This window comes from Mercenaria mercenaria, chromosome 16 (assembly GCF_021730395.1).
Source record: "Mercenaria mercenaria strain notata chromosome 16, MADL_Memer_1, whole genome shotgun sequence".
Taxonomy (NCBI): domain Eukaryota; kingdom Metazoa; phylum Mollusca; class Bivalvia; order Venerida; family Veneridae; genus Mercenaria; species Mercenaria mercenaria.
In genome coordinates, this window is record NC_069376.1 from 47,162,029 (window position 1) to 47,189,841 (window position 27,813).

Consider the following 27,813-nt stretch of genomic DNA (forward strand, 5'->3'; position numbering starts at 1 on the left):
TGCCCTGAGTGCACCACTCATCACTGCCCTACGTGCACCACTCCACTGCCCTACGTGCACCACTCATCACTGCCACTCATCACTGCCCTGAGTGCACCACTCATCACTGCCCTACGTGCACCACTCATCACTGCCCTACGTGCACCACTCATCATTGCCCTGAGTGCACCATAAGGATGTTCAATTATTTCATGTAAGGAATTCCTCCAGCTAGCACACTGATAATGGGTGGTTTTAACAAAGTTCCCACCCATATCTGGAATGATGCTCGTAGGGGAGGGGTCTTCCTCCACTGTTGAAAGCTAAGAGTTGCAGTATGTCATAAATTACACTATCTTGCCAAGTAAAGTACAATGTACTTCATATATCATTCTAAAATTGATAAATAGATATACTGAAGTAAGTAACTACTGCATTAATGATTATATATGACAAGATTTCACCTATTATTTATGCCTTTAAGTTATTACAATATGCATAGATGAAAAAATTAAGCAAGGTATACATGATGTTGCAAGCATAGTGAATCAATCAACATCTTATAGAACCTGCAAGGTACCATAATAAGAAACTCTGACTAATAACTGTAAATAATACCTTAACTTGAGCATGGGAATTCAAATTTGAAAATGGCTGACAATTACTGACAGCTACATCTGATGAAAGCATGTTTAAATTGCAGATGGCATGAAGTAACCAGGAAAATAGAACTCTGGATTGAGATACATGAAGTTAATGACCAAGGTGAATATGCCCCTGTAGAGGTCAAACCTCAGGCTGACGTCCCAGCTGCTGGAGTATTTCAGCTTAGACAGGTAAATGGAAATGCACATGTAAAATAAATACTATTTAACGTAATGGACCCATTATGACAGTTGGCAAGTAACATATTCTCCACAGGGAGTGTTGGCATTCTCAGGTTTTTACAGAAAGCCTTACGCGCATTGAGCTACTTTTGCCCAAAGAACGCCAGACAAGAATGTGCGATAGCACAGAAATTGCTGCGTGTCAGTATGTGTCCGCTACCTTAATTCTTCATTCTGTTTGCAATATCTATTAGTAAATTGTTATAATTGTACATCTACAGTTGAACTCGGCATTTAGACAACTTTTGAATTGAAATTACTCCATTGAGGTCACATTGTAATAGTGAAAAGTCTAAAATGGATATTGCTATATTAATACTAAAGTATCCAATAGGTTTGTGAAGACAGTGGTAGTGTGCTGAGCATTTACTGCAGACACTACGTCATCCAGAAGCTTAAAATGTTTTAAGATGTTTGGCTAAATATGTTGATAAATGGTAAAATATTTTTTTTTTAACTTTGAAATCTTTGTTGGTACAGCTATAATGGATAAAAACCTTTTTAAAAAGACAAAGGTATCTTAAATGAATGAAATAATGAGTGCTTTAAGTTATTGTTCTCTGAAGGGCAAACGTTAGGATAGGTTTTCTATAGAGCATTTTTACCATACTGTACACATACATTACTGATTTTCATTTTAATGATGTTTGTATAAATACAACTTCAATACTTACAGGGCCATGCCAGACGTATACTCACTCGTATAAAGTCCCGGGGTGACTCAGGCACTCTTCCATTAATCTGTGATAGTATAAGCTCACTTGCCATTGGTTGTATTTGTTCTCGCTCCAAGATACAGAAAGGCTTGGACAGTTACCAAGAGGAAGATCTAGGTCATTTGAGAGATCGCTGGAATGATGCTTTATCAAGGAGGCATAAATATCTGGACAGCCAAATACAGAGTCTTATAAATAAAACTGGTGAGATATGATAGCTTAAACTCAGTGTTTTTGCATAAATATCAGATTTTTTTATAATTACTGGCTGAAATATAGTTGCTTAAGTGCATAAGTTATGCTTGAAGATACTTTCATTTCAAGAGCTAAGTGCAAAACTTCTGTATCTTTTTATGCCCCCCAAAGGGAGGCATATTAGTTTTCAGCTGTCCATCCGTTAGTTCGTTCGTTCGTCACAACGTTAACTTTTTGCATGAAGGCATTTTACTCGCGAACCACTGCACCCATGACCTTCAAACTTCACTTGCTGATAGTACTTATTGAGTACACGACCCCTATTGACTTTGGGGTCACCAGGTCAAAGGTCAAGGTGCTACGGGGTGGGCATTTGTCACCATTAGTGACAGCTCTTGTTTCTTTATTTATATACAGTTCAGTTTTGTGCTCAGCCCTCAATTTAAAAGTGTTTATTATCATTTTGGGTTTCATAAGTATAGGTTATAGTTTATCTTGTGAGTGAACAAAGCTTAAAGTTTGTATGCATCATTTTAGAGTCAAAGTCCTTGAAGAAACAAGCTCTGATATTTGATAAGAGTGGTTATTGTTGTAACATGGGAGTCTGAATTATTATCATATGCAGTTGAAACCCCTTCATAATTGTTGAAATATGATTTTCATCCTTGATAGCAGTCTATTATCCATATGTGCTTGACTGGTTTTCTGATTACTAAATAGGTTTTTCAGTCTGGCTTTAACTTTTTTTGACTGGTTCACTGATTTATGACCTGGAAAAAACTATGATAGAGAACGTGCGTGCCTGGTATTCAGATTAAATTCTATTTTGAACTGGTTTATAATTATTCTAGACTAGTGCACTGATTTATACATTTTCAGATAAAACTGAAGCAGACTGTGATAGAGAAAGCGCATTAATAGACCAGTGGGTATCACTGACTGAGGAAAGAAATGCTGTGATGGTTCCAGTAGCAGGCAGTGAAATTCCAGGGGCACCAGCAGACTGGTAATGATTCTTGAGTTAAAATCGTAGTGTGAGAAAAGAAGAATGCTAGTCTATAGGTCCTGTTATCCATAGCCAGATAAAATCCTCTAGGGCTGTCACCCCAGATTTTTCCTCTTTGACAGTATGACAGAAAGCAGTACACCTGTAGTCATTTTTTCTTCCTCTCTGTTTTATTTTGGGAGGCTTTCTGACAAAATTTGTGCTCTAATTGAACTTTTATTTCTGGTCCTTTTGTGAAAATGGGGTTTCACTATAATGAAGTTACCTCCCATTTACATGTCAACAAAGTGTGCTATCACTTTGCTTGTTGTGTTTATATCTTCTTACAGAAGAAGCTTGTGTTCAGAATTGTGCAGGAGGTTCACCCTTACCCTGCTAAATTTCTATAATGAACTTGTTGTCTTTCAATTTGGACAGTACCATTAACTGTTTAAAGGGGTGCTTACCAAAACAAAAAGATTTTGGCTGAATAGCAAACATGGCAGATCATGATCAGACTGCACGGATGGGCAGGCGATTGTAATCTACACTGGTCGCAAAGGCCAAATCAATCGTGTCCATCATGTTAAGGGTTAATTAGGTTTAAGCAGCAACTGAAGCAGAACTGAAATGCTTTTATGTAACCCCTGTATTAAAAAAAAAACTGATTTCTTTGGGGGGAAAATTTGGATGCCTTTTTCAGGAGAAATTGGGCTACGTAACATTTAATTGTTAAAGAATACCTATCATTATTATGGGGCTATAATTTCCATTCTAAGGCATATCCTCTGATAAGTGATGCACATTCCAAGAAGATAAATCACCACAAATGAAATTGATTCCATCAGTTTGCCTCTTAATTTTCTGCTTTCCTTTATTCAGATAAGCCTGGTTGTCCATAAAATTTGTTCTCTGTTTTGTTTTTTATTGCCAGTTAACAGAAATCTTTCCTTTAGATTCAGTCTTGATGTGATGATGCTGTATTTGCAGCGGCCCACAGACTCTAGGGACTTGTTCTTACCAGAGCAATATCTGTGTCATTTTCTTTTCTCTTGTTATAATTTCCCTGAACAATGCCAGGAACTCTTTTTGTGGCGGCCCATTATTGAATTATACATCTAGGATAGGTAGAAATTAAAATCTTAATTTAACAAGAATATAGTTACATGACACTGAAAGAGTAGATATCTTTTGTGTCACATTCTTGAAATATTGTTATTGGTAAGAATTTGTATATTGAGCAACATACACTCCTTCACAGCTGTTTTAATTGGTTGAGTTTTGCTTGTTGCAGTTATTGGGAAAATGGATTTTTTTGTAAATATTGGCCAATATATGCAAATTTACTGAGTGCTTTGTCAGCTTTTTTAGGGTTGCTGTCTGACTGTGAATTTAAGAGTTGAATTTTATCTCAGGCATGAGTTATTAAATAAATAACACTCTCCATCTAAATCATTTCTCACCTTCTGTCTGATGTTGAGAAGTTGATCAGGAAAATGAGAGTTTATTTCCGTAGTAGAATTGCTGACAGTGGCTAGATCACCTTAGCTTCACATACCTGATATATTATTGGAACTCAGTGTTCAAAAACAACCCATACAAATGAGTTTTAATATGTGAAATCTGTCATTAGGGCGGATCCAGACCAGATACAAAATGCATAGATGCGAGGATAAATGAATGAACACTATGAATGTGTGGATAAACAAACAGTATGGATGTGTGGAAAAATAAGAGTATGAATGTGTGGATAAATGAACAGTATGGATGTGTGGATAAACAAACAGTATGGATGTGTGGATAAATGAACAGTATGGATGTGTGGATAAACAAACAGTATGGATGTGTGGATAAGCAAATAGTATGGGTGTGTGGATAAGCAAATAGTATGGATGTGTGGATAAACAAACAGTATGGATGTGTGGATAAGCAAATAGTATGGATGTGTGGATAAACAAACAGTATGGATGTGTGGATAAGCAAATAGTATGGATGTGTGGATAAACAAACAGTATGGATGTGTGGATAAATGAACAGTGTGGATAAATGAACAGTATGGATGTGTGGCTAAACATGCAGTATGGTTGTATGGATAAACAAACAGTATGGATGTGTGGATAAACAAACAGTATGGATGTGTGGATAAGCAAATAGTATGGATGTGTGGATAAACAAACAGTATGGATGTGGGATAAACAAACAGTATGGATGTGGGGATAAACAAACAGTATGGATGTGTGGGGAAACAAACAGTATGGATATAGGGATAAAAAAACATGCGCACTAAACAAATCCTTGCTGGTCACTAAGCCCTTACATTGGTTTTCACACAGTGGAGCTGAAATTTATACTTTATTTTTCAGGGAAGCTCCGCCTGACATGGAACGACATCGACCAGTGCTCTTTCTTGATTTAAATTGTACGTATTGTCTGATTCAATCTTACAATTTTAATATTTTTCTTTCAACATTATTTTTTAGATTTCAAGGTAATTGTTACTCAGTTCCTATGAGGAGCCAACTAGTTCAATGACATCAGGTTCTTGAAAGAAAATTTTAATGGGAATCGATAGGCAGAGAAATGTAATATCTAATTAAGCCCTGCATGCTTTGAACTAAAATCCTTATAATCTGTTAAAGCTCTATTTTAATGAGAGCTTAAAGGACCTAGCGTTGGGATTAGTGTCAGAAAATTTTTAGTTTTAGGACAAAAAAATATATGCTATGGAATATTTAGAATAATAAAGCAGTATTACTTTAATCTGTATTTTATTAGTATGAGATAAAGTAGAGCTAAAGTCCTGTTATATTACATTTTTATGCTGCGGGAGGTGGGCATATTAAAATCGCACTGTCCGTCCATGTGTGTGTGTAAATTCTTGTACGGGCTGTAACTTCAACATTCATAGGGGGATTTGATAGAAATGTGAATCATATTGAGAAGGTGGGTCACGCTTATGACCTGGGTCTCTCAGATCAAGGTCAAGGTTACAAACCCTAAACCCTAACACAAATGTTCATCTAATCCTAAGTGTTGCTTTGGGGGCATTTGTCACTGATAATGACAGCTCTTGTTTTCCATTAAAATGTTGCATTTGAGATGATTTTTCACTCCTTTGATCATGTTTTTGTAGAGGAAAGCTGCCTTAAGAATTCACGTAATAATGTTTTTTCAGTTTAATTAAAAATTTCTAACAGTTGCAAAACTTCAGTGCTAGAAAATAGAAAAAGAAAAATGACAAAGCTTGAGGCAAGTAGCTGTAATGCTTCCAGAGCCAACAAGAGAAAAAGTGTGTGCACTAATAGCTTTTCAAGGTTTTAACCATTGTTGAGCTGGTCACACCTTACCAAGTGAACTTCAGTTCAAGCTGCTAATCAAAGACAAAATTACTGTAGTTCAATTTTTATACGCCCATTTGAAAAACGGGACGTATTATGGGAACGCCCCTGGCGGGCAGATGGGTGGGCGGGCGGGCCTCGTCCACAGACCTTGTCCGGAGCATATCTTCTACATGCATGGAGGGATTTTGATGAAACTTGGCACAGTTGTTCACCATCATGAGACGAAGTGTCATGCGCAAGAACCAGGTCCCTAGGTCTAAGGTCAAGGTCACACTTAGAGGTCAAAGGTCAAATTCAAGAATGACTTTGTCCGGAGCATATCTTCTTCATGTATGGAGGGATTTTGATGAAAGTTGGCACAATTGTTCATCATCATGAAACAGAGTGTCATGCGCAAAAACCAGGTCCCTAGGTCTAAGGTCAAGGTCACACTTAGAGGTCAAAGGATACAAGAATGAAAACTTTGTCCGGAGCATATCTTCTTCATGCACGAAAGGACTTTGATGTAGCTTGGCAAAATTGTTCACCATCATGAGACGGAGTGTCATGCGCAAGAACCAGGTCCCTAGGGGTAAGGTCAAGGTCACACTTAGAGGTCAAAGGATACAAGAATGAAAAATTCAAGAATGACTTTGTCCGGAGCATATCTTCTTCATGCATGGAATGATTTTGATGTAGCTTGGCACAGTTGTTCACCATAATGAGAGGGAGTGTCATGCGCAAGAACCAGGTTCCTAGGTCTAAGTCAAGGTCACACTTAGAGGTCAAAGGATACAAGAATGAAAACTTTGTCCGGAGCATATCTTTTTCATGCACGAAAGGACTTTGATGTAGCTTGGCAAAATTGTTCACCATCATGAGACGGAGTGTCATGCGCAAGAACCAGGTCCCTAGGGGTAAGGTCAAGGTCGCACTTAGAGGTCAAAGGATACAAGAATGAAAACTTTGTCCAGAGCATTTCTTCTTCATGCATTGAGGGATTTTGATACAACTTGGCACAAATGTTCACAAGCATGAGACGGAGTGTCATGCGCAAGAACCAGGTCCCTCGGTCTAAGGTCAAGGTCACACTTAAAGGTCAAAGGTCAGATACAAGAATGACTTTGTCCGGAGCATTTCTTCTTCACGCATGGAGGGTAACTTGGCACAATTGTACACCATCATGAGACGGAGTGTCATGCACTGGTCCCTTCTTTTGAATTACTTCCCTTTGCTGTTACTATAAATAGCTTATATTGTAACTTTTTCATTACAAGTCGTAGGGAAAAATCGAGACCACTTTTCTGTAGTACAACATGCATGTTACATCCAATTCTGAGGTGTATTTTGAGCTATCTCTACCTGGTTAGGATTTTTGTGTGGACTTGTAATTTTTTTTTTTTGATTTTTTTTTTTTTTTTCTCTTTAAAGATTAACTTCCCTTAGTTGTTACTATAAATAACTTACATTGTAACTTTTTTATAATTGACCGTAGGGAAAAACCAGGACCACTTTTCTGTGGTACAACATTGATGTTACTTTCAAATTTTGGGTGTATTTTAAGGTATCTCTACCTGGTAAGGATTTTTTTTGTGGACTTAGAAAAATAAAAGAATTACAATAATTTCTAAAAAAAAACAACATTGTAAACAACTAGAAAATTAAAATTCCATTTGCAAATACAGGTGCTAGTGTAAACAAATTTGCTGTGACGGGCGTATATTGTGACATTCTGCACCCTTGTTCACCATTTAGTAAGGGTAGATTTTCAACCTTCAGTAGATTTTCAACCTTCAGTAGATTTTCAGCCTTCAGTAGTTTTTCAACCTTCAGTAGATTTTCAGCCTTCAGTAGGGGTGGATTCTCACCATTCAGTGGAAGCATATTTTAGCTATTCAGTAGAGGTAATGGGTGAGGCAAAGTATCATACATGTCCAAAAATTTCACAAGTTACAGTAGGGTGCATTATCACTTCAGTAGGGGTGGTGAATTAGGTCAAGTATTATACATCTCCAAAAATATCACAAGTCACACTATTATTACAGCTGATGACATGACGACCCCAAATGCCAAAGAAGGAACACAAGCTGCTGGTATCAACTCTATACTGCCAAAAGAACAATCCAATAACTATGTTGCTTTACCAATACTCAAAGCATACACAGAAACTGATAACGTAAGTTTTAAACAAATGTTTGATATTAAGTAAGCCCATTATGAGTTAATTTTGAGATTACCATTAAAACGTTTCTTTAAAAATGGTGGGTATGAAAATCTTATTTTGTATTTCAGTGATTGATCATGCCGCAGATGATTTGCTAACAGTAACAAACATTATTTGCAATAGAGTATTGATGATAACATAGAAAGCCATATAAAAATAGAGATAGAAAGGAGATGGTGTGTCAGAGTAATTATCTAGCTATTAATTTATGTGGTTTTAGATACAAGACGGGTTTCATCACAGTAAAAATATAAATGTTGCATAATGATGTTTTGCTGAGAAGTTATACATAAGGTTTTCTTAAGTTCAGTTGTATTTTAAAGTCCATTTTAAATAAGCTTAGTGTAATCTTACAAAGAAAAAGTCTTTAGCACAAGCAGAAAAGACTTAGTAATTAATAAGCCGGTTTTGAAAATAAGCTTGTTTGAGAATCTTGAAGTGTTTGAAAAGAGGTCATCAACATTCAACATGTTTCATAGGCAGATTACATATCAGCCTTATTAAACAGATGATGTGTGGTCAGTATTATTGTTGGCCATAAGAAAAACTTTGAAAAGGCCTGAAATAAAACAGAAAAAGTGGAAACTCCACAATCCGCTCTCAACAAAAATGAAAATGTTGCAAGCTTGTTTTGATTGAGCCTGTTCGTGGATGGTAGTGGAAATGCAAGCTACCATCCACGCCTACTAGGCCCGAGTTAAGCAGAAGTCAACATTTAAAAAAAACCATTTTGTTTTTCCCTCCAGTGGCTGAAGCCTAGAATGGCTGTGACCGAGAATATTTTTCCAAACCTTTTATCTTGATAAATGACTTACACTAAGCTGATTTTGTTTCCTTATACTGATAACCAAAGTAAGCCGACAAATCCTAGTAAAAAGTTGAAATAGGCCACACTTACCAGGATTCTATGGTATGATAAAACATCTGAATTTAGGAATATGTAACCAGATGATTCCTTTTAGCTTGAGGACACTGAGATACTGCAAAGTCATTTAACTCTGTGTGTATTAAATTGTGCGGTTTTGGCAATTGTGGCTATTTTATTTGGACATGATATTTATGGATCTTAAATGTTAAGAAATACATAAATGGGGAATTTTATTTGTTAATTTAGGCTACGTTTTGTGGGAAAGGCATTTTTCAGGACAGGTCCTGATTTTAGGCTTTTGACTGCCAGAATTTCCCTATATGTCTCTATTGAAAAAGAAGATATTAAGCTTTTTTTTTTATGCCCCCAAAGGGAGGCATATAGTTTTTGAACCGTCTGTCAGTCTGTCCGCAATTTTTGTGCCCGGGTCCGTATCTTTGTCATCCATGAAGGGTTTTTCAAATAATTTGGGCATGAAGGGAACCACAGTAAATGACATTTCCCCGCAAGACCCAGGTCCACCAAAGGTCAAGGTCCACTTAACTAAAGGGTCTTTTTGAGAAATGCTTTGATGGGCGTGCCGGCCCCAATCTTTGTCATCCATGGAGGGTTTTTTAAAGAAACCGCTAAAGGGGGCGTAAAAACACGTGCCGCCCCAAGACCCAGTCTGTACTCAAATAAAGGTCACACTTAGACTTTAAAAGGGCCCCTATTTATGATAGTGCATTGATGGCTGCCCGGGCCCCCCATACTTAGTCTTTAAAGAGGTTTTTAAAAATTTATTGGGGCAAAAAAGGTACCACAGTAAACGACGTTCGCGCGCAAACCCGGTCTGACTCAAAAGTCAAGGTCACACTTAAACTTTAAAGGCATATTTCATGATAGCCACTGAGGGCCATGTTCGGTCCATATCTTTGTCATTAAATGCATGGATTTTAAAATACTACGCATGAATGTGTGGCACAGTAAGACGACGTGTCGCGCGCAAAGACCCAGGTCCGTAGGTCAAAGGTCCTTAACTCTAACATCGGCCATAACTATTCATTTAAAGTGCCATTGGGGGTATTTGTCATCCTATGGAGACAGCTCTTGTTTTTTATATTTCATTGAGACCTGCATGGGCTGATAGCAAAATCCCAAAAAGTAGTCCCTAACTAATATTAATGATTTCACAGTACTACTTGAGTCACTAGAGTTTCTTGTAGTTTGTTTTGTTGTGTCTAGAAAATTAAAGAGTCTGTTAGATGAAAAATTGCTTATGGTTAGATAAATTTGTTTTCTTGTCTAGTAATTCCTCATGTCTTATAAATGTCATTGTATTATCTGTTTAGAGACAAAACAGATATAAAAGTAGGCCTTTGGTGTCAATAAAATCACGGAAATGGCCTCAAAATCTTTTGTCAGTAAAAAAAAAAGTCAGGTTTTTTCCAAAATGATATCACTTATAAAGAAGGAGTCAGTCATGTTGTTCAAACTAATGAATCAAAAAATCGGGATTTAATTATGTCGGCTTGGAGATTTAAAATATTTTTATTCAAGGAAGTTGTTGGAGAAATACACCGGAACAAATTGATTTTGTCTATGTAGCCCAAAATTTTCATTACTTCTGTCTGATTTTGTGATAAGAATAAAAGTATTGGGGTTTTTATTTGAGTTATATGCTATCTTGCAGTCATAAGTACATATTTTACGTAGCACCACAAAGGTCAAGGTCACTTATTACAAAGAGTTTTAAAAGTGTAACTGTGAAGCCTAGCCAGGTCATATTAAATCGTCATAAAGTCCAGAAGGCTACACAACCAGGTTTCTGGAGTTTGATTTTTTTTCCAACTGAAATTATTTCTAGCCTATATGATGTAAAATGCTATTGAGAATCATACAGCAGTTTCAAGGTCAAGGTCAGTTTGAATCAAGATTATGATGATTAATTGAGCTGTGTGCTTGAAAATTTTCATCTACTATGTACTTGAATATACACATGGTATTCATTTCAATGGTATTTATAGCATGAGTGTTGCCCTTAATCCAGAACCTACATATAGTAATCAACTGTTTGTAATGTTCATTTTTCCTTAGTCACCTTGATGACTGCTGTAAAAAAGGTTAGACTGTACTTCCTGCTGAATTTACTAAGATATCATGCATGTCTTTGATTGATAAACATTGGCAGAAAACGTGATGTGTATACAACTATATATAAACAACAACTTTATATTAATTTCAGGTGTGTGCCATTGCATCTTGGGATTCTTCAATCCATGACTCAGCGAACCTGAATCGTATAACTGGAGCAGATAATCGTGTGTATTTGATACTTAAGGTGGTGTTGCGACTAAGTCACCCTGCTTACATGGAAGTTGTGTTGCGTAAACGTATCTGTGTGAACGTAAAACATCGTAACATGAGTCTGACAGACAAAACTGAAGAAAAAGATGTGGTATGGAGGGGTAAGTCTATGATATGTTTAATATCTTAAAAGTTTTTGTGATTATAGGCTGAACACCACTAAGTACAACTGTTCTTTATTTCATATAAAATCCACTTTCTAAGTAACGTTTTTTCGACATTTTCTAGCATATCAGATTTTCAGAGACTATTCCAATAAACAACTATTTCACAACTTTAGAAAAAGAAAAAAGGTTGTTAACTTTTATATCAGAAAGCTACTATTTGTTAAATACAACCCACTGATTTTACCCCTTTTTCGCTTCTTTGGTGTCTTTTTCCTAGACTAAATTTTCCAATGCGGGCATTTATATCTAGCATGCAATAGGAATATTCCAATTTCGATAGAACCCCCTACAAGTAAATACTGAAACACAGTTGTATTGAACAGCACAAGAAAGGAAGAAAGATTAGACTATTTATTTTTTGGCCTACTTGTGACCACATAGGCTTACATTTGATTTGGTAGCAATCACCTAAAAGGAGGTTTATATACATAATTAAAAAACCCGAAAGATAATTTTAGAAATGAACACCATAATGACTATATTTTAAATGTAGCCCACATGTAAATTAAAGACCAGACTTGAGATAGTCAAAAACTGATAATGACAAATTGTCTTTGTTTACAAAGAATCTTTTTGATGTAGTTATAGAAACTATTTTTAAATCAGACCTTTAAAAAGTACTAGTGATGTAAATTTAATCATAATATTGATCAGAACTTAAAATTATACATTGATGCTTTTGGCTTGAAATTGTTTTTGTTTCTTCCAGGAAAGCCTACAGCTAGTGGTGTCCCCATTTGATGTTGTCTCAAACATTCCAAAGGAAACCTTATACTGAAAGAACTTTACTTAAGCTCATTTTTGGATAACGGGGTGGGTTTTTGTCTATCATCATGTCTGTTTGGGAAACAATATTTTTAAAGTGAATAGCTCAAACTTTACAAACCCCACTGCCTCACTGTTGAATATACAGTAAGTCATTATGTCTCCCACCAACACAGTGGGGTGTGGGAGACATACTGAATTACTCCTCTGTGTGTGTGTCTGTTGTGTTCTGCCCACAAAACTGTCGAACATTTCTCATCCGATCTTCCACCAAACTTAAACAAAATGTTCTGCCAAAATGCTCAGCCAAGTCCATAACTAATCCAAATTGGCCTAAGAAACTTCGGAATTATGGTCCTTGAATTACCAAAAAAACTCAGATTTCTTGCGCATTTTTGCCCCCGAACCGGCGCCTATACTACTTTTAAAAGTAGTAGTATAGGTGTCCATTTGGTGTCAAGAAAGCGTATGCACACGTGGATTAAGTAAACAATATATAAAGACTGACTTATTATTTAGATGATTAGGCAGTTGTGGGAGACATGCGCTTTTCTCAAAAGCATCTCTAGTTAGAGCTATTTTTAAATCCATCAATGGGAAGTTTGAAACTAGTTTTGTACTAGATACAGTCAGACTTCATTCGCTCAAACTAAACAGGGCCAGCAAAATTTTTGGTAGTTCAAGCCATCAAACAAAAGTACATTGTATAGGGATTTGGACAGGACCTGACAATGAATTTAAGAGAAGGGTGGTGTTTGAAATTTAATTTAGTTCAAATGAACAAAATTGGACGAAATAAGTTGAGGGCAGTCTTAAATCAGTATATTTTGAATCAAACTGTTAATAGAATACTGTGAATTGTTAAACCAAATTTGCATGCAAATTATTTCCGGGCATCTGAAGACTTAGAGCACATGGAAAGTCTTGCACAGATGGCCGCGTCTCAGAATGAAGTGAGTGCCGCTGACGGGGAGACGTATATAGAGAAGTACATCAAAGGCGTGTCTGCAGTAGAGAGTATACTCACACTGGATAGGCTGAGACAGGTCAGTAATCTTCAGGATTGAGTCAAAGGTCGTAAAACTGAGGACCTTCCTGATGGGGCAAAGATCATAAAACTGTTGACCTTCATGATTGGGTCGAAGGTCATAAAAATTCTATGCCAGTGAAACAAAGAGGGAAGTCAAACATTATAAGATTCTTTCACTAGTTGAATTTCCTGGCCTTGAGGTTAACTGTTCAGGCGGTAACGAGGCCCTCGTTACCGCATAAACAGGATATTCCCATCTGCAGCTAAACCAGTGATAGAATCTTTCTTGCACACCATGTTCAAGAAATAATTATAATAATAATAAAATCAATCGAACGGCTTCCTTTTTAGAACTATTTCTTATAGCAGCGTATTTAAACAAAGCGTGGGAAACCAACGTCTGTAAACAGGAAAGACGTCCTGACATTTCAAAGACAAATAACAATGTTTAGTTCAGGTTTTGTTTTATCAGTTGCAGCATCATGTTATGTATTTTTGATAAAATAATGTTTTTTGAATTGAGAAATATACTATCAGGAACAAAGAGGAACTGTCAAAGTATTGGATTTTTATTCTAATTGTTTCGGAATAAAATATAAATTACTGCATAAATCTTGTACATAATTATATGTAGTTCGTAATACTTCATTTACAGCACGAGAGTCATCTTGCACCCCGGGGTGTTAGATGGGTTTTTCCAGCACCGGTAAAAATACCGGAAATTCTTGTCTGGTATGCAAGAATGTATATTCTGCTTTAAACAACAGATGATGCATGTACCAGTGAGAGAACATTATGATACCAGTTAAGATTCAGAGAGCCATATAATTATTTCAGTTCATTACTACTAAATGAATGAAGTTTAACGTTATGTTGACATACATACGTTCCTCAAAAAATAAGATTATTTCTTACTTGACATCGTCGAACACAATTTTTATGAGTTACTTACCTGACTATGTATGTCAGGTTAGGAAACACCAGAAAGTAAAATACCATATTCAACCGCCTCGGTAGCCTAGTGGTAGTGCACCCGCTTCGAGTGCGGGAGGCGTGGGTTCGAAGCCCGGCTGCGTTGTACCAAGACGTAAAAGATGGTACTAGCAGCTTCCTCGCTTGTGCTCAGCATTAAAGGATATTTTTAGGACTGGTCAGCCCATGTCAGTATAAGTGACTGGGGGGGGATCATGCCACTGTCAGGGCTAAATATTCCAGTGAGGCAGCACTATAACTGGGGATTTGCCACGCTTTAAATAAAACCGTCATTATATGCAAAATTTTTGAAAAAGACCTTTTAAAACCCGAACACACAAAATACCTATTCTATCTTTTTTTTTCAAATTGTATTTTTTAAAAGACACAAGAGTAAATAAAAATGAGTTTTTGGCGGCAGACTTGACTGAATGATTTTTTTTTACATTTTGTCGCCACTTTCAACGTGCGTCAAACAGTATATTGGGCCTTAGCGGAACTTTGAAAAAGTTTTGGAACATTTAAAAAGTTTACATATTTCACAGACCTTGAAAACGTCTCAAAATTAATAGCTTCAAATTTATATAAAGCTACCTGCATTTTTACATCTAGAAGTTTAAACCTCTTAACTATGATAAAAAAACTGATAATTTTTTAATAAAAAATTTAAAAATGATATATAAAAATAATCATTATCCTCCTGTTTTTCTGTTAAATGTAAAGGGGCCCTAAAAAAAAGGGGGCAAAGACATTAATAATATTGGTTCTGTAATTCAGCAAGAGGTGACACAATTTATTACAGACAGGTAATAAAATTAGTATAGATAATTAAGTTATCGGGAATGCTTTGATCAAGCTTGTCTTTGTAGGAAAATATACCTCTTACAGAGAAATTAACAATCTTCCCATATGTCTCCATCATATTTATCGAAAAACAGCTAGCAGAAATATGACGATAGTCAAACTTCCCGTTATCCCTTAACAAAAGATTTTCCCGACAATATTTTATGGCAAAGGGACCAACTCTTTTGTCATTTAATACCGACAGACATATTTACTTTCCAACAGGAAAAAGTACAATAACTTCTTGTCAGACGTGTCATTTAATTCAAGATAATTAATAGGAAATAGCGTTGCCGTAATGAATCCCTGGTTGTTTAAGTCTGAGAGTCTTTTTATATCTGAGGGGGTGGGTTGGAGGGTGTCACCCATATGGCCTAGTCTGTAATCACAAATTCAAGGGGTTAGAGGGGTCACCGTACGGGCTAGTCTGTAATCATAAAAGTGTTATTTTAGCTAAATTTAATTCATATAAAAACAACCTCTTTCTGTTTCTTAAGTTCAAAAAATGTAAATACATCAGGATCTGTCTAATCGAAAAAGTCTGAATATCTCCTTAAAAATATTTTCATTCAGACATTGTTGATGAAGAAAAACATTTTAGGTAGTTTGTAAAAACATTTTTGTCGAACCCACTGCGGTGGGCTCGATATAGGCGCACTTTCGCGGGTTGGTGTATGTGCGTCTGGTCATCCGTCGGAAATTTTTTCCAGACCATAACTTTGACCAATCTTGTTTTATTTTGGCATGAATGTAACCCAATGAGAAGGCGTGTTGTGTCTAACCCCATGTTCCTGTTTCAAAGGTCAAGGTCACATTGGAGGTTAAAAGGTCAAATTGAGTTTGTCCGGACCATAACTTTTACATGCATAGGCCAATCTTGTTTATATTTGGCATGAAAAATTTTTAACCCTCAATGGGGAAGGGGTGTTGTGCACAAACTCCATGTTCCATCTCAAAGGCCCAAAGGGCACAGTTGGAGGTCAAAGGTCATATTGAAGTTTGTCCGGGCCCTTTCTTCCTTTATGCATGGTTGGATTTTGAGTAACTTGGCATAAGATTCACTATTTTGAAGGAGAGTGTCATGCACAAGAACCAGGTCCCTAGGTCTAAGGTCAAGGTCACATTTAGAGGCCAAAGGTGCTGGCGGGCTCCACATTCTGCCCCTTGGGCACGCAGAATGTATTTTTAGTAAAAAAAAAGTAGACAAAAGCTATGTGGTTGAAAAAAACTGACCCCTAATTCTTCTTCAATGCAAATTGAAAGCAAGCGTAGAAAAGCAACAAATAACTATTCCAAAGTGTGGCCCTGCCATACCCCACTACTTAATAAATTTGATCATCTTTTCATTTTTCAGGAGGTAGCTGTGAAAGAATTTAAAGGGCCCAAACAAGGGCAGTCACTCCGTAAAACCACAAGTGTTCCAAAATACACCAGGTATAAAATTGTAAAAAACTGTTTTGGGTAATATTTAAAAAATAAACAAAAAGTTAAAATCTGAATTGCAGCTTATCTTAGGAGAAAGAAGGGAGGGAAACTTAGACTTTTAGGGCTTTCTCTAGGTTGTCGAAAAAAATATATGAGCGGTGCCATGAGAAAACCAACATAGTAGCTTTGTGACCAGCATGGATCAAGACCAGCCTGCACACTCACAGTCTGGGCAGGATCCCATGCTGTTCGCTAACATTTCTCTAATTCCAATAGGCTTTGAAAGCTTACAGCAATGGATCCTGACCAGACTGCTGGATCCATGCGGTCGCAAAAGGGAAATATGTTGTTTTCTCATGGTGCGGCTCAAATACCTTTTTACTGAAGCAGTATTTCAGAAATTAAAAAATTTAGACCAATTGTCCCACATTTATAAAGTTGCTTCTTTACAAAATATGACACAGGATCTCTGATAGAGCTGTCAGTTTAAACAACATATGACCCAGCCATGAGAAAACCAACATAATGCATTTGCGACCACATGGAATCCAGACCAGCCTGCGCATTCACGCAGTCCCGGTCAGGATCCTTGCTGTTTGCTTTCAAAGCCTATTGGAATTAGAGAATCCTTACGAACAGCGTGATCCTGACCAGACTGCGCGATGCGCAGGCTGGTCTGGATCCATGCTGGTCGCAAACGACTATGTTTGGTTTTCTTTATGGCACGGCTCAAATGTGCTTTTTAGTGTACTAAATGTTTAGTAAAATGTTACCTGATGAGGGCTTTTTCCGCTTGAATGCTTTAAACTAAGTGTAGGAGAAAAACCTTTTCTACTCATTGTGATATAGGTAGACAAAATCACCTTTTTGAATTTTGTAAATTTTTTGCAAAATAACTTATTTTAAAAGTTCACCAGTTGTAAACTTAATTATTTATTGAACTTCGAAATTTCATGATATTTGTAAAACCGAAAAGAGGTGATTTTGTCCACTAATGTTTTAATGAACAGAGAAGGTATATAGTGGACAGGGGATTAATTGTACTTCACTCAGAAATCATTCATATAAAGTGAATGTTACAAAACACAAAAGTATGGATTGTCCCTTATTCAGTATCCATGGTTACAAAAAACAGAGGTAAGATTTCTCAATGTATTAATTGAGGCTATCTTCTTGTGAGAAGTGCTGTGAAAAGTTAGCTCACTTAAATTGATCATACCGGTAACAGTCACAAATATGTATAATCAGTCACAGTTTGAAAATGAAGTGTGAAAAATTAACTTTTTGGGTTTGAAGTGTGATTTTAAAATCTTTGAATTTCACTGTGATTGCTAATACAGAAAATTACTATCACACTATGCAGCAGGTATTTTCTACCTGTTTGTCTTTTCTTCATGCTTTTTAGAATGCTATTTTTGATTTTCTTTATTGTAAAAAGTACCATGTTCGAGAAATAGCATTTAATCTTCAGTAATTCATGAATCCCAATGCACCCTGTTGTTTTTGAGCTGCTTAAAAAAGTTGTTTTAAATGCAAGGTAGAGAGTCAGTGAGCCCTTTATATTTGCTCAAATAAGTAATATACATTAACTTAGAGAAAGGGTTTTCCAAACCATTAGCTAGGTCAGGTTTAAATAAGATTTAAAAAATTTTTAATACGCCCGTTTGAAAAAACGGTACGTATTTAGGGGAAAGCCCCTTTCGGGTGGGGTGGTTGGGGCTGGCGGTGGGCGGCGGGCGTCCAAGAAACCTGTCGGAGCATATCTTCTACATCATGAAGGATTTTGATAAACTTGCCATTGTTCACATCATGAGAAGGAGTGTCCATGCGCAAAACCAGGTCCCTAGGTCTAAGGTCAAGGTCCACAATTAGAGCAAAGGTCAAATTCAAAAATGACTTTGTCCGGAGCAAAATCTTCTTCCATGCAAAGGGATTTTGAAGAAAGTTGGCACAATTGTTTTAATCATCATGAGGCGGAGTTTGGTCATGCGCAAAACCAGGTCCCCCTAGGTCTAAGTTCAAGGTCACACTTTAAATCAAAGAAAACAAGAATTTAAAACTTGTCCGAAAACATTCTTCTTCATGCATAAGGGAATTTTGATATAACTTGGCAAAAAATGTTTCACCACCATGAGCGGAGTGTCATTGGCAAGAACCAGGTCCCTAGGGCTAAGGGCAAGGTCCCTTAGAGGTCAAAGGATCAAGAATGAAAACCTTGTCCGGGGCAGTTTCTTCATGCATGGGGTTTTGATATAACTTGGCACAATGTTCACCACCACGAGACGTAGTGTCTGCGCAAGAACCCCCGGTCTCTAGGGCTAAGGCAAAACACACTTAAGGGCCAAAAAACAGATACAAGAATACTTTTTCCAAGCATTTCTTCTTCTGCATGGAGGGATTTTTTTAACATGACACAATTTTTTACACCATCATGAGACAAGGTCAGCGCATTCCCCTTTTTTCGAATTCTTCCTTTTTGTTACTATAAATAGCTTATTGTAACTTTTTTATTACAGTCAAAAGGGAAAAATCGAACCCCTTTCTGTAGTACAATATGCAGCACTCCAAATTTTGAGGGTATTTTTACCATTCTACCTGTAAAGATTTTTTTTGAGGACACAATTTTTTTTTTTGGTTTTTTTTTTTGATTAACTTCCCTTAGTTGTTACATAAAAACTTATATTGAACTTTTTTTAAAGACCGTAGGGGAAAAACCAAGACCCCTTTTTTTGTGTACAACATAGATGTTACTTTCCAATTTTAGGTGTATTTAAGGACTCACCTGGTAAGGTTTTTTTTTTTGGGCTTTGAAAAAACCAAAAAACTTAGTTATTATTAAAAAACCACAAATTAAAATTCCATTTGCAAAACAGGTGCTAGAGAAAAAATTTGCTGTACGGGCGATATTGTCCCTTCTTGCACTCTTGTTTAATTTACTGCTTTTTGCGCTAAAGTAGTAAAAATTAATGATTAAATAGTAAAAAAAGTCAAATGAAAAATTTGTTTTGGACCAGTAAAAAAACAATTGATGGTAATTTTTCTGGGCAGTCCTATAATTTCACATTTGTGACTTCAGCTAAAATGTTTACTGCTTTTATCTTTTGCTTCTCTCTAAGTTTTTTGAATAAACTATCGCTTCTTATTTAAAATGTTCGAAGACCTCCCATACTATTTTTACTTTAAAAAGGGACCATTGAAAAAAGCTTGGGGCCAGACTAAAATTTTAACGCGCCTGAGAAAACCAACATAGTGGCTTTGCGACCAGCATGGATCCAGACCAGCCTGCACATCCGTGCAGTCTGGTCAGGATCCATGCTGTTCGCTAATGGTTTCTCTAATTGCAATAGGCTTTGAAAGCAGACAGCATGGATCCTGACCAGACTGCACAGATGCGCAGATCCATGCTGGTTTCAAATGCACTATGTTGGTTTTCTCATGATTGTGTTTTCTATGGAAACTTGCGACTGCTCAGAAAGTATATTTGAAATTGCCTATTTTTAGCTAAACTTTTCAAAGAATAAAGAGGGTTATTTTACTTGCTCCAACATCAGTGATCTTCCGGTTGAGGTTTTATGGCAAGTTTGTCATTTTCACTATATCTTCTTAACTACTGCCCTATTATCCTTAAATCTCGCGTAAGGATTGGTGTTTGCAAGGGACAGACATCATTTGGTGTTTGGTACCCCAAAAGTGAAGGTCACTGGGATCAGATTTTGTAACAGTGCTGGACAGTTTTGTGTCACACATTATAAATTTCTCTCTATCTAAAACAGTAGTACAGTAATTCTATTGCATTTTCTTTTATCTCTCATTTTCACTTGAAGTCTCTCTTTGCAAACTTTTTCGATTAGTCAAGCAAACTGTCCTTCTGGCAGCTCTTTCTATTTTATCTAATTACTAATTTTTGCAAGTACTTTTAGGAAATTTTGAAATGTCTCAAATTTCTTTTGCTTTAAAGTCTACTTTCTTCCAACCTTCTGAAAACTTCAGCTCCTCCTTTTTCTGAGAAGTGCAGTTGAAAACCAGACTGACAAACTCCATATCTCTTAACGTGAATTTGTGTCATGAAAGTTCCTGCTTTATTGTGCAGTTTGCATAATATATGAGCCGTGCCATGAGAAAACCAACATAGTGGGTTTGCGACCAGCATGGATCTAGACCAGCCTGCGCATCTGCGCAGTCTGGTCAGGATCCATGCTGTTCGCTTTTAAAGCCTATTGGAATTGGAGAAACTGTTAGCGAACAGCATGCATCCTGACCAGACTGCGCGGATGCGCAGGCTGGTCTGGATCCATGCTGGTCGCAAACCCACAATGTTGGTTTTCTCATGGTACGGCTCAGTTGTAGAATAGAAAGGATAGCTTTGTATATGGCTAATGACGCTCTGTTTGTATTCTATTTCCACAGTTCATGACTACACCACCAAGATTAGAGGAGAGGGTATGTAGATTGCTTAGCATTTTAGAATATAGGAACGCTGTGCTAAGAGTTTAAGTAAATCTTCAATTATATTTTCTATCCATACTTATTCTGTAACATAAAAGATTGAAAGATTTTTATCAAGTTACGGGCTCATTCGAAACTTAAAGGTCTGATCACTTACACTTATTTATGATCTGTAAGTGCTGAAAGCATGTTAGATTTTCACAAGAGGTATTTTTAAGATAAGATTTTTCTGTCCTGGTTGCCCAGCCAATTAAAAGTTTTAGCATAAGTATAAATTTGCTAAGTATATTTTGTCTTAAAAATTGTATGAAGGTAAGAACAATAGTATTACAGTTGACAATTATTTGCATTGACAATTATATGTGAAGTTGAAATTCATTAGATATGCACTGCCTAGTGGTAGAGCGCCCGCTTGAGTGCAGGAGGTTGTGGATTTCGATCCCTGGCTGCGTCAAAACCAAAGACGTAAAAAATGGTACTAGTAGCTTCCTTGCTTAGCCTCAGCATTAAGAGGATAGTGCTAGGACTGGTCATCCCGGTGTCATTATAATGTGACCGGATGGGTATCATGTCACATGTCTACGTATGATATTCCAGTGAGGCACATTATAAATTTGGGCATTTTGCTCACTGCTACAAGTAGACATCATCGTTTATATGACAGAAAAATTGACATTTAACCCAAACACACACTCTCATTAGATATGCAAGTTTATGAAATTATTATTACTTCCCTTTTGCCCATCTTTGATGGAAATAAAGGAACTTTGAAGCCACATGCAGTTATACATTTTTTAGCTCATCTATTTTTGAAAAACAAATGATGATTATTGTCAAACACTGAAAACGGTTTGTCGGCGTCGGCGTCTGCGTCGGCTGGCTTTAAGTTTTTATGTTTAGGGTCAGCTTTTCTCCTAAACTATCAAAGCTATTTTCTTTGAAACTGAAGACTTGTCACCATCATAAGCTACACCTTATACAAGAAACATAACTCCATCTTGCTTTTTGCAAGATTTATTTGCCCTTTTGTACTTAGAAAATATCAATTTTGTTAAGTTTAATGTTTAAGGTCAACTTTTCTCCTAAAACTATCAAAGCTAATTTTTTGAAACTTGCAACACTTGTTCACCATCATAACAGACCCTGTACATCAAGAAACATAACGCCATCTTGCTTTTTCAAGAATTATTGCCCCTTTTGGACTTAAAAATCATTTTCTGGTTATTTTATGTTTAGGTCACTTTTTATCCTAAACTATCAAAGCTTGATTGCTTTAAAACTGCAACACGTTTTCACCATCATAAACTGCCCGACCCTGTACAGCAAAAAACATAACTCCATCTTTGCTTTTGCAAGATTTATGGCCCCTTTTTGACTAGAAAATTATCAGATTTTTGTTAAAGTTTTTATGTTTAGTCAACCTTTCTCTTAAACTATAAAGCTATTGCTTTGAAACTTGCAACACTTGTTCACCATCATAAGCTGACCCTTACAGCAAGCAACATAACTCCATCCTGCTTTTTGCAATAATTTTGCCCCTTTTGGACTTGAAAATCATTTCTAGTTGAGTATTATGTTTAGGCAACTTTTTTCATAAACTATCAAAGCAATTGCTTTAAAAAACTTGCAACATTTTTCACAATCATAAGGAACACTGTCACAAGAAAACATAACTCATCCAGCTTTTGCAATATGATGCCCTTTTTAGACTAAGAAAACATGGTAGGACAATATTTCTATTATACAAAAAAAATCAATGACGTCAGCAACCCGCAAGCGGTGCTCTTGTTTTTTACCTCATAGTGTTGAAATATGCCTACATCTGTCAAATGGGAAATGTAAAACTAAAAGTATATATTAAAATGAAAAGAAATAGTCAGTCTCTTCAATATTGTCCATTTTAAAAGGGGTAATTACACATTATAAAAGTCCATAAGCTTATTTACATTTCATCTTGTTAACTAAGCACAAAAATCTGCAAATACATCACAATTCACATTGAAAAGTATCACAGAATCACAAATTTGTCATGATTTAATTGCAAGTCTTTCACATTTCAGATCTTTCACATTGCAAATCTCTCACAGAAATTAGCAAGTTTGTCATGAATTCACATTGCAAATCATATTACAAAAGCCTACACATTCCATCATGGTCAAGATTCTATATTTTTTTATGAAAACATTTGAATATTTGTATCTGAAAATCAAGTTTTGCACACTTGTATTTCAGATAGATTGAGAGAACCCGGACTGTCCATGCATGATACAAGCTTACGAACAGGAACACAGGTGAAAGCTCCATATTATTTTTCCAATAATATTCTGTATGCTATGAATATGTTAACTTGTATGGGATTTCTTATCCATTTTAGTAATGTCTTGGTCTGAGCTAATAAATTGAAGTTTGAAGACCATCCAAAACTCGTCTTCTGATTGGCTGTTTTCGATACAGAATTACCAATGACATTGTTGCATTTTTAGACTTGTTCTCAAAAACAGAGTTATTATACCCTTAAAAGTGTTGACATAGTTTTTCTGAAATTCTTCGTATGGTATACTTCATTAAATGTTGGGATGACGGATATGTGTTTACAGCACAAACACGTTTCATTATCGTCATAATTTTATTTCTTTAAAGTATATCACTCCAAAGGCAGAGTTTTCCTTGGACCACAAGACTAATATGGAAATGGCTGTCCTTGTTTACACAAGTCATATGCATTTTAAGTCATGTCAACACTTGGAAAGCATCGTCAAATATTCTGTTCTTTCAATTAGTCAATTTGAGATTTATAACTTCAAAAGAATTCAACATTCAAAAGAATTCAACATTATATCAGTTATAAAACATTGTCAACAAGGAAGAAAAAATCAAAATATATGTTAATAATCTTCATTGGAGTATAAAATACATTGGATGTATTTAAAGTATGCATAGAGGCATTGGTCCTGCATACCCTGTTAACATGCCCATGTATTTCATACACATATGAAACTTACTATACTGTTAATCATTTCTTAAATAAGTGAAGCTCTCTCTAGTTTGAAGTTGGGAATTATATATAACTCATGAAAATGGTAATAGCACTTATTACATACAATGGTACTGGAAACATCAATATTTTTCCATACACTGATGCCTGATTTTTATATCGGGTGTGTGACTATTTAATGTGTCGTTGCATTAATCCTTTTATTTAGTTCAGTATTGTTAATCTTATTCAGGCTATTGAACAAATTCATAATACTTGCATCACATTTAAAAGTTTAAATATATATGTAATAAAAAGGTTATTATCTTTGCATCGGGAAATATGCACTCGTTCTTAAGCGGAATGATACTGCGCTCCTAAAGTTGCATAGTATTTCTGCTGCAGAACTTGTGCATATTTCCCGATACAAAGCAAATAACCTATAAAAACTGGACACAGCATTATATTCCGAAAGAAGTTGGATAGGAATTTACACAGAATTTCTTCTATATCATTCTTTGAAACTGTTTGATGTGTTTTATCCAGGTGTTGTATATTTGAGCCGCAACATGAGAAAACCAACATAGTGCATTTGTGACCAGCATGGATCCAGACCAGCCTGCACATTCGCACAGTTTGGTCAGGATCCATGGTTTCTCTAATTGCAATAGGCTTTGAAAGTAAACAGCATGCATTAGCGAACATCATGGATCCTGACCAGACTGCGTGGATGCGCAGGCTGGTCTTGATCCATGCTGGTCGCAAATGCACTATGTTGGTTTTCTCATGTTGTGGCTCAATTTTAAATGACAGTTGAGCTGTAAAATTGAACATATCATCAGCTTGTTCTGATCTCAATGCTTCTACCCCACCTTTATAATTTGCACATCTTTCTCCATCTTTGTGACCACATTTCTTTTTTTTATCAGAAGAACTTGAAAGTAATGCTTTAAAAGTTGTGACAAATCTTCCATTTTTCAAAGTCTTTACTTTATTTTTTATCATAGCTGAAAGTTAAGAAATAGTAATTTTCAGCTAAGAAATAATCATTCCCTCACTTAAACCCAAACATTGCCTGAATTCAGTGATTCTGATTACCTGACAGTGATAGGAAATGGTTAATTAGCTAACAGAAAGGTAAAACATATTAAAAACTAATAGGCAAGGGTAGATATAAGTTTGAATCAAAAATTTGTTAAGAGATGTGTTCGAATTCAATCATATGTAATGAAACTCTGGTATTTTATTTAAAACTGGACACACATTAAAATTTATATGCTAAGAATGAAAAGGTTATTAGATATAAAACCTTCCATATTGATACTAGGTAAAGTAAAAGTTAAATGCATGTTTTTTCTATGCAGTAAATTATGTTGCCCTGTTATGGAGCTGAAATTTAAAAAAGAAATTGCTAGAAATTAAGCCAAATATTTACAAATCTAACTGTTGTACATGTGTATACAGCTGTAAAATTAGCGTATTTATAAGAATGCGTAATCTTTGTTATTCAAACTTGTTAAATATTCCAAGCATTCTGGACAAGCGATTGCGTAAATGTTACCGGTTCATGTATGTTTATCTTCATTCGTATCGTCTATCTCACTGTGATTTGGATTGTGTAGCTCATTTTATGCTGAAATCACTTGCCAATCAATTTATTTAGCTTCTTTTTGCTTGAGAAAGTTTTCTTTCGATGATACTTCTTAATTACCTTTCTTTCATTTATTTTTCTGGGAAATGTGAATTAAATTTTGGTTTCTAATGGAATGGTAGGGTTATGAATAGTTACGAAAGCACAATACAAAAGATGAAAAAAGAAGTGGTAATATATTTGATCATACTTGTTCAAAATTTCTATTTTTATGTTATTTGTTGTTTCCATGGATACCTCTGTTTACCATTGAATGAAAGAAAACATAGTTCTAAAAACTTCTGGTGCATGTCATTTTTAGTTCATAAATAAATACTCAGTAGAGAACATTAGGTAGAGATCATGCTGCACTTCTCAAGCTTAACCTTAACATTACTTTAGGAGACAACTGAATCATTAGCACAACCTCAGCTTTGACAAGAAACAAAACCCTGTTTTAGTAACATTAGATGATATTTTTGTATGTATAGATTTCCTTGCAAAAATACACCAGTAATTAAAACTGTGAGCATGGTAGAAGCACACAAGATACTATTCTACGAAATCATGATTTAAAAAAAAAATTCTTATTGTGTGAACAGGTAAAAATACTTTTTGATAAATTAAGGTTGATGCTTTATAATCTCTACTACTGCAATGACCAGGCAAATTCGGTTAAATTTTCATGATACTTAACAAGATGTCAAGTTCAAGGTCACAGTAACCTTCAGACTGAAAACAGTTTCTGTTCAATGACTGAAAAAAGCTTTTGCCGAAAAAAAAGCATTTATAGGCAATTGCCCATGGTCTGTAGATCATAAGATGACCCTTATTGTTCTGGGATATAATAGGTCAGAGTTCAAGGACACGGTGACCTTGAACACATTTTCCTCTTTGTAAGTAAAGAACACTTGGGTCATAGTGGTCAGACTTATCAGATGATTACATTTGATCAGTAGATGACTTATTTTGTTTTTGGGGTCAAAGGTCAAGGTAATGATGACCCCGAGACTGAAAACAGTTTTTCCTCAATAACTAAAAACACTGGCCTACAGTGTCTACCTGCATAGATGGGATGATAACCTGTGTACAGTAGATGACTCTATGGTTTTGGAGAGTAGTAGATCAAAGGTCAAGGTCACAATGTCCTTGAGACTTAGATCAGTTACAGCTCAAAAACTATTTCATAGGATGATGGCTTCAGTCAGTAAATGACCCATGTTGTATTTTAAGTTAAAAAGTAGTTAAATGTTTTATACAGTGTAGTATATGCCTTAGCACAGTTCTCTAACTTCATTGTACCCATTACATTCACATCCTTAACACATGATAACCACATTTTTGGTAGGCAATATATGCAACAATGGAATTAAAAGATATTACTTTTTTCAGAAAAGTACTTGATTGGCAAGAGTTATTGAAAATGTTTATGAACAGTTTTAGGGAACACAATATTATAATCATGAACAAATTGTTGACATAATTTCATTTTCTGATAAAAAATATAGAAATTTAATCACAGTGCTGGTATATCAGGGCATTGTATAACTTATAGCAATAAGTTAAATGATTGTTAAAAATGAAATAGTTGTCAGTTCAAACATACTTACTAGTGGTCATTACTTTCTAATACATTCTCGTGATTTTACAGCTCGTCCAAGCTTTCTAGATTTGAAACTGCCCTCCCTCAATGGTAAACATAGACTACTTTCTAAGCCTGTGCCTTCACCCTTTCTACTTTGCTTTATGTGCAGTTTTTAGTTTTGTCAAGGATCGTTTTAAAGAGACACTTTTATAATTTTCTGTTTTACTATATTTTTTTTTCATTTGTTTTGCAGAAGTTTGTGTTTGTGTTGCTGTGCTAGATAGATATTTTGAAAATTATAGTGAAACCTGTGTTACATGTCACCTGATTTGTGAAATACCACTATGAACTCATGGTCTGAAAGTTTTGTTCCATAATTTTCAATTCAGTAATGTTAAAAAAAGTATTGTAGTTTCTTGTTAAAAATGTTGAAAGTATCCTGTTCATATCTTCCAT

General features: G+C 35.7%; 1 protein-coding gene across 1 annotated transcript in view; it reads left to right on the forward strand.

Annotated features, from left to right (window-relative positions):
* The window catches only part of LOC123543332 (kinesin-like protein KIF13B), a 253,779-nt gene that overhangs the window by 208,887 nt on the left and 17,079 nt on the right, over window positions 1-27,813 (forward strand). The window contains exons 23-31 of the mRNA XM_053525922.1: window positions 683-815; window positions 1,543-1,786; window positions 2,657-2,783; window positions 5,126-5,181; window positions 8,128-8,258; window positions 11,399-11,636; window positions 13,356-13,498; window positions 16,652-16,731; window positions 27,034-27,116. Of these exons, the coding sequence (XP_053381897.1) occupies window positions 683-815; window positions 1,543-1,786; window positions 2,657-2,783; window positions 5,126-5,181; window positions 8,128-8,258; window positions 11,399-11,636; window positions 13,356-13,498; window positions 16,652-16,731; window positions 27,034-27,116 (1,235 nt within the window). The remainder of the gene's footprint in view (window positions 1-682; window positions 816-1,542; window positions 1,787-2,656; window positions 2,784-5,125; window positions 5,182-8,127; window positions 8,259-11,398; window positions 11,637-13,355; window positions 13,499-16,651; window positions 16,732-27,033; window positions 27,117-27,813) is intronic.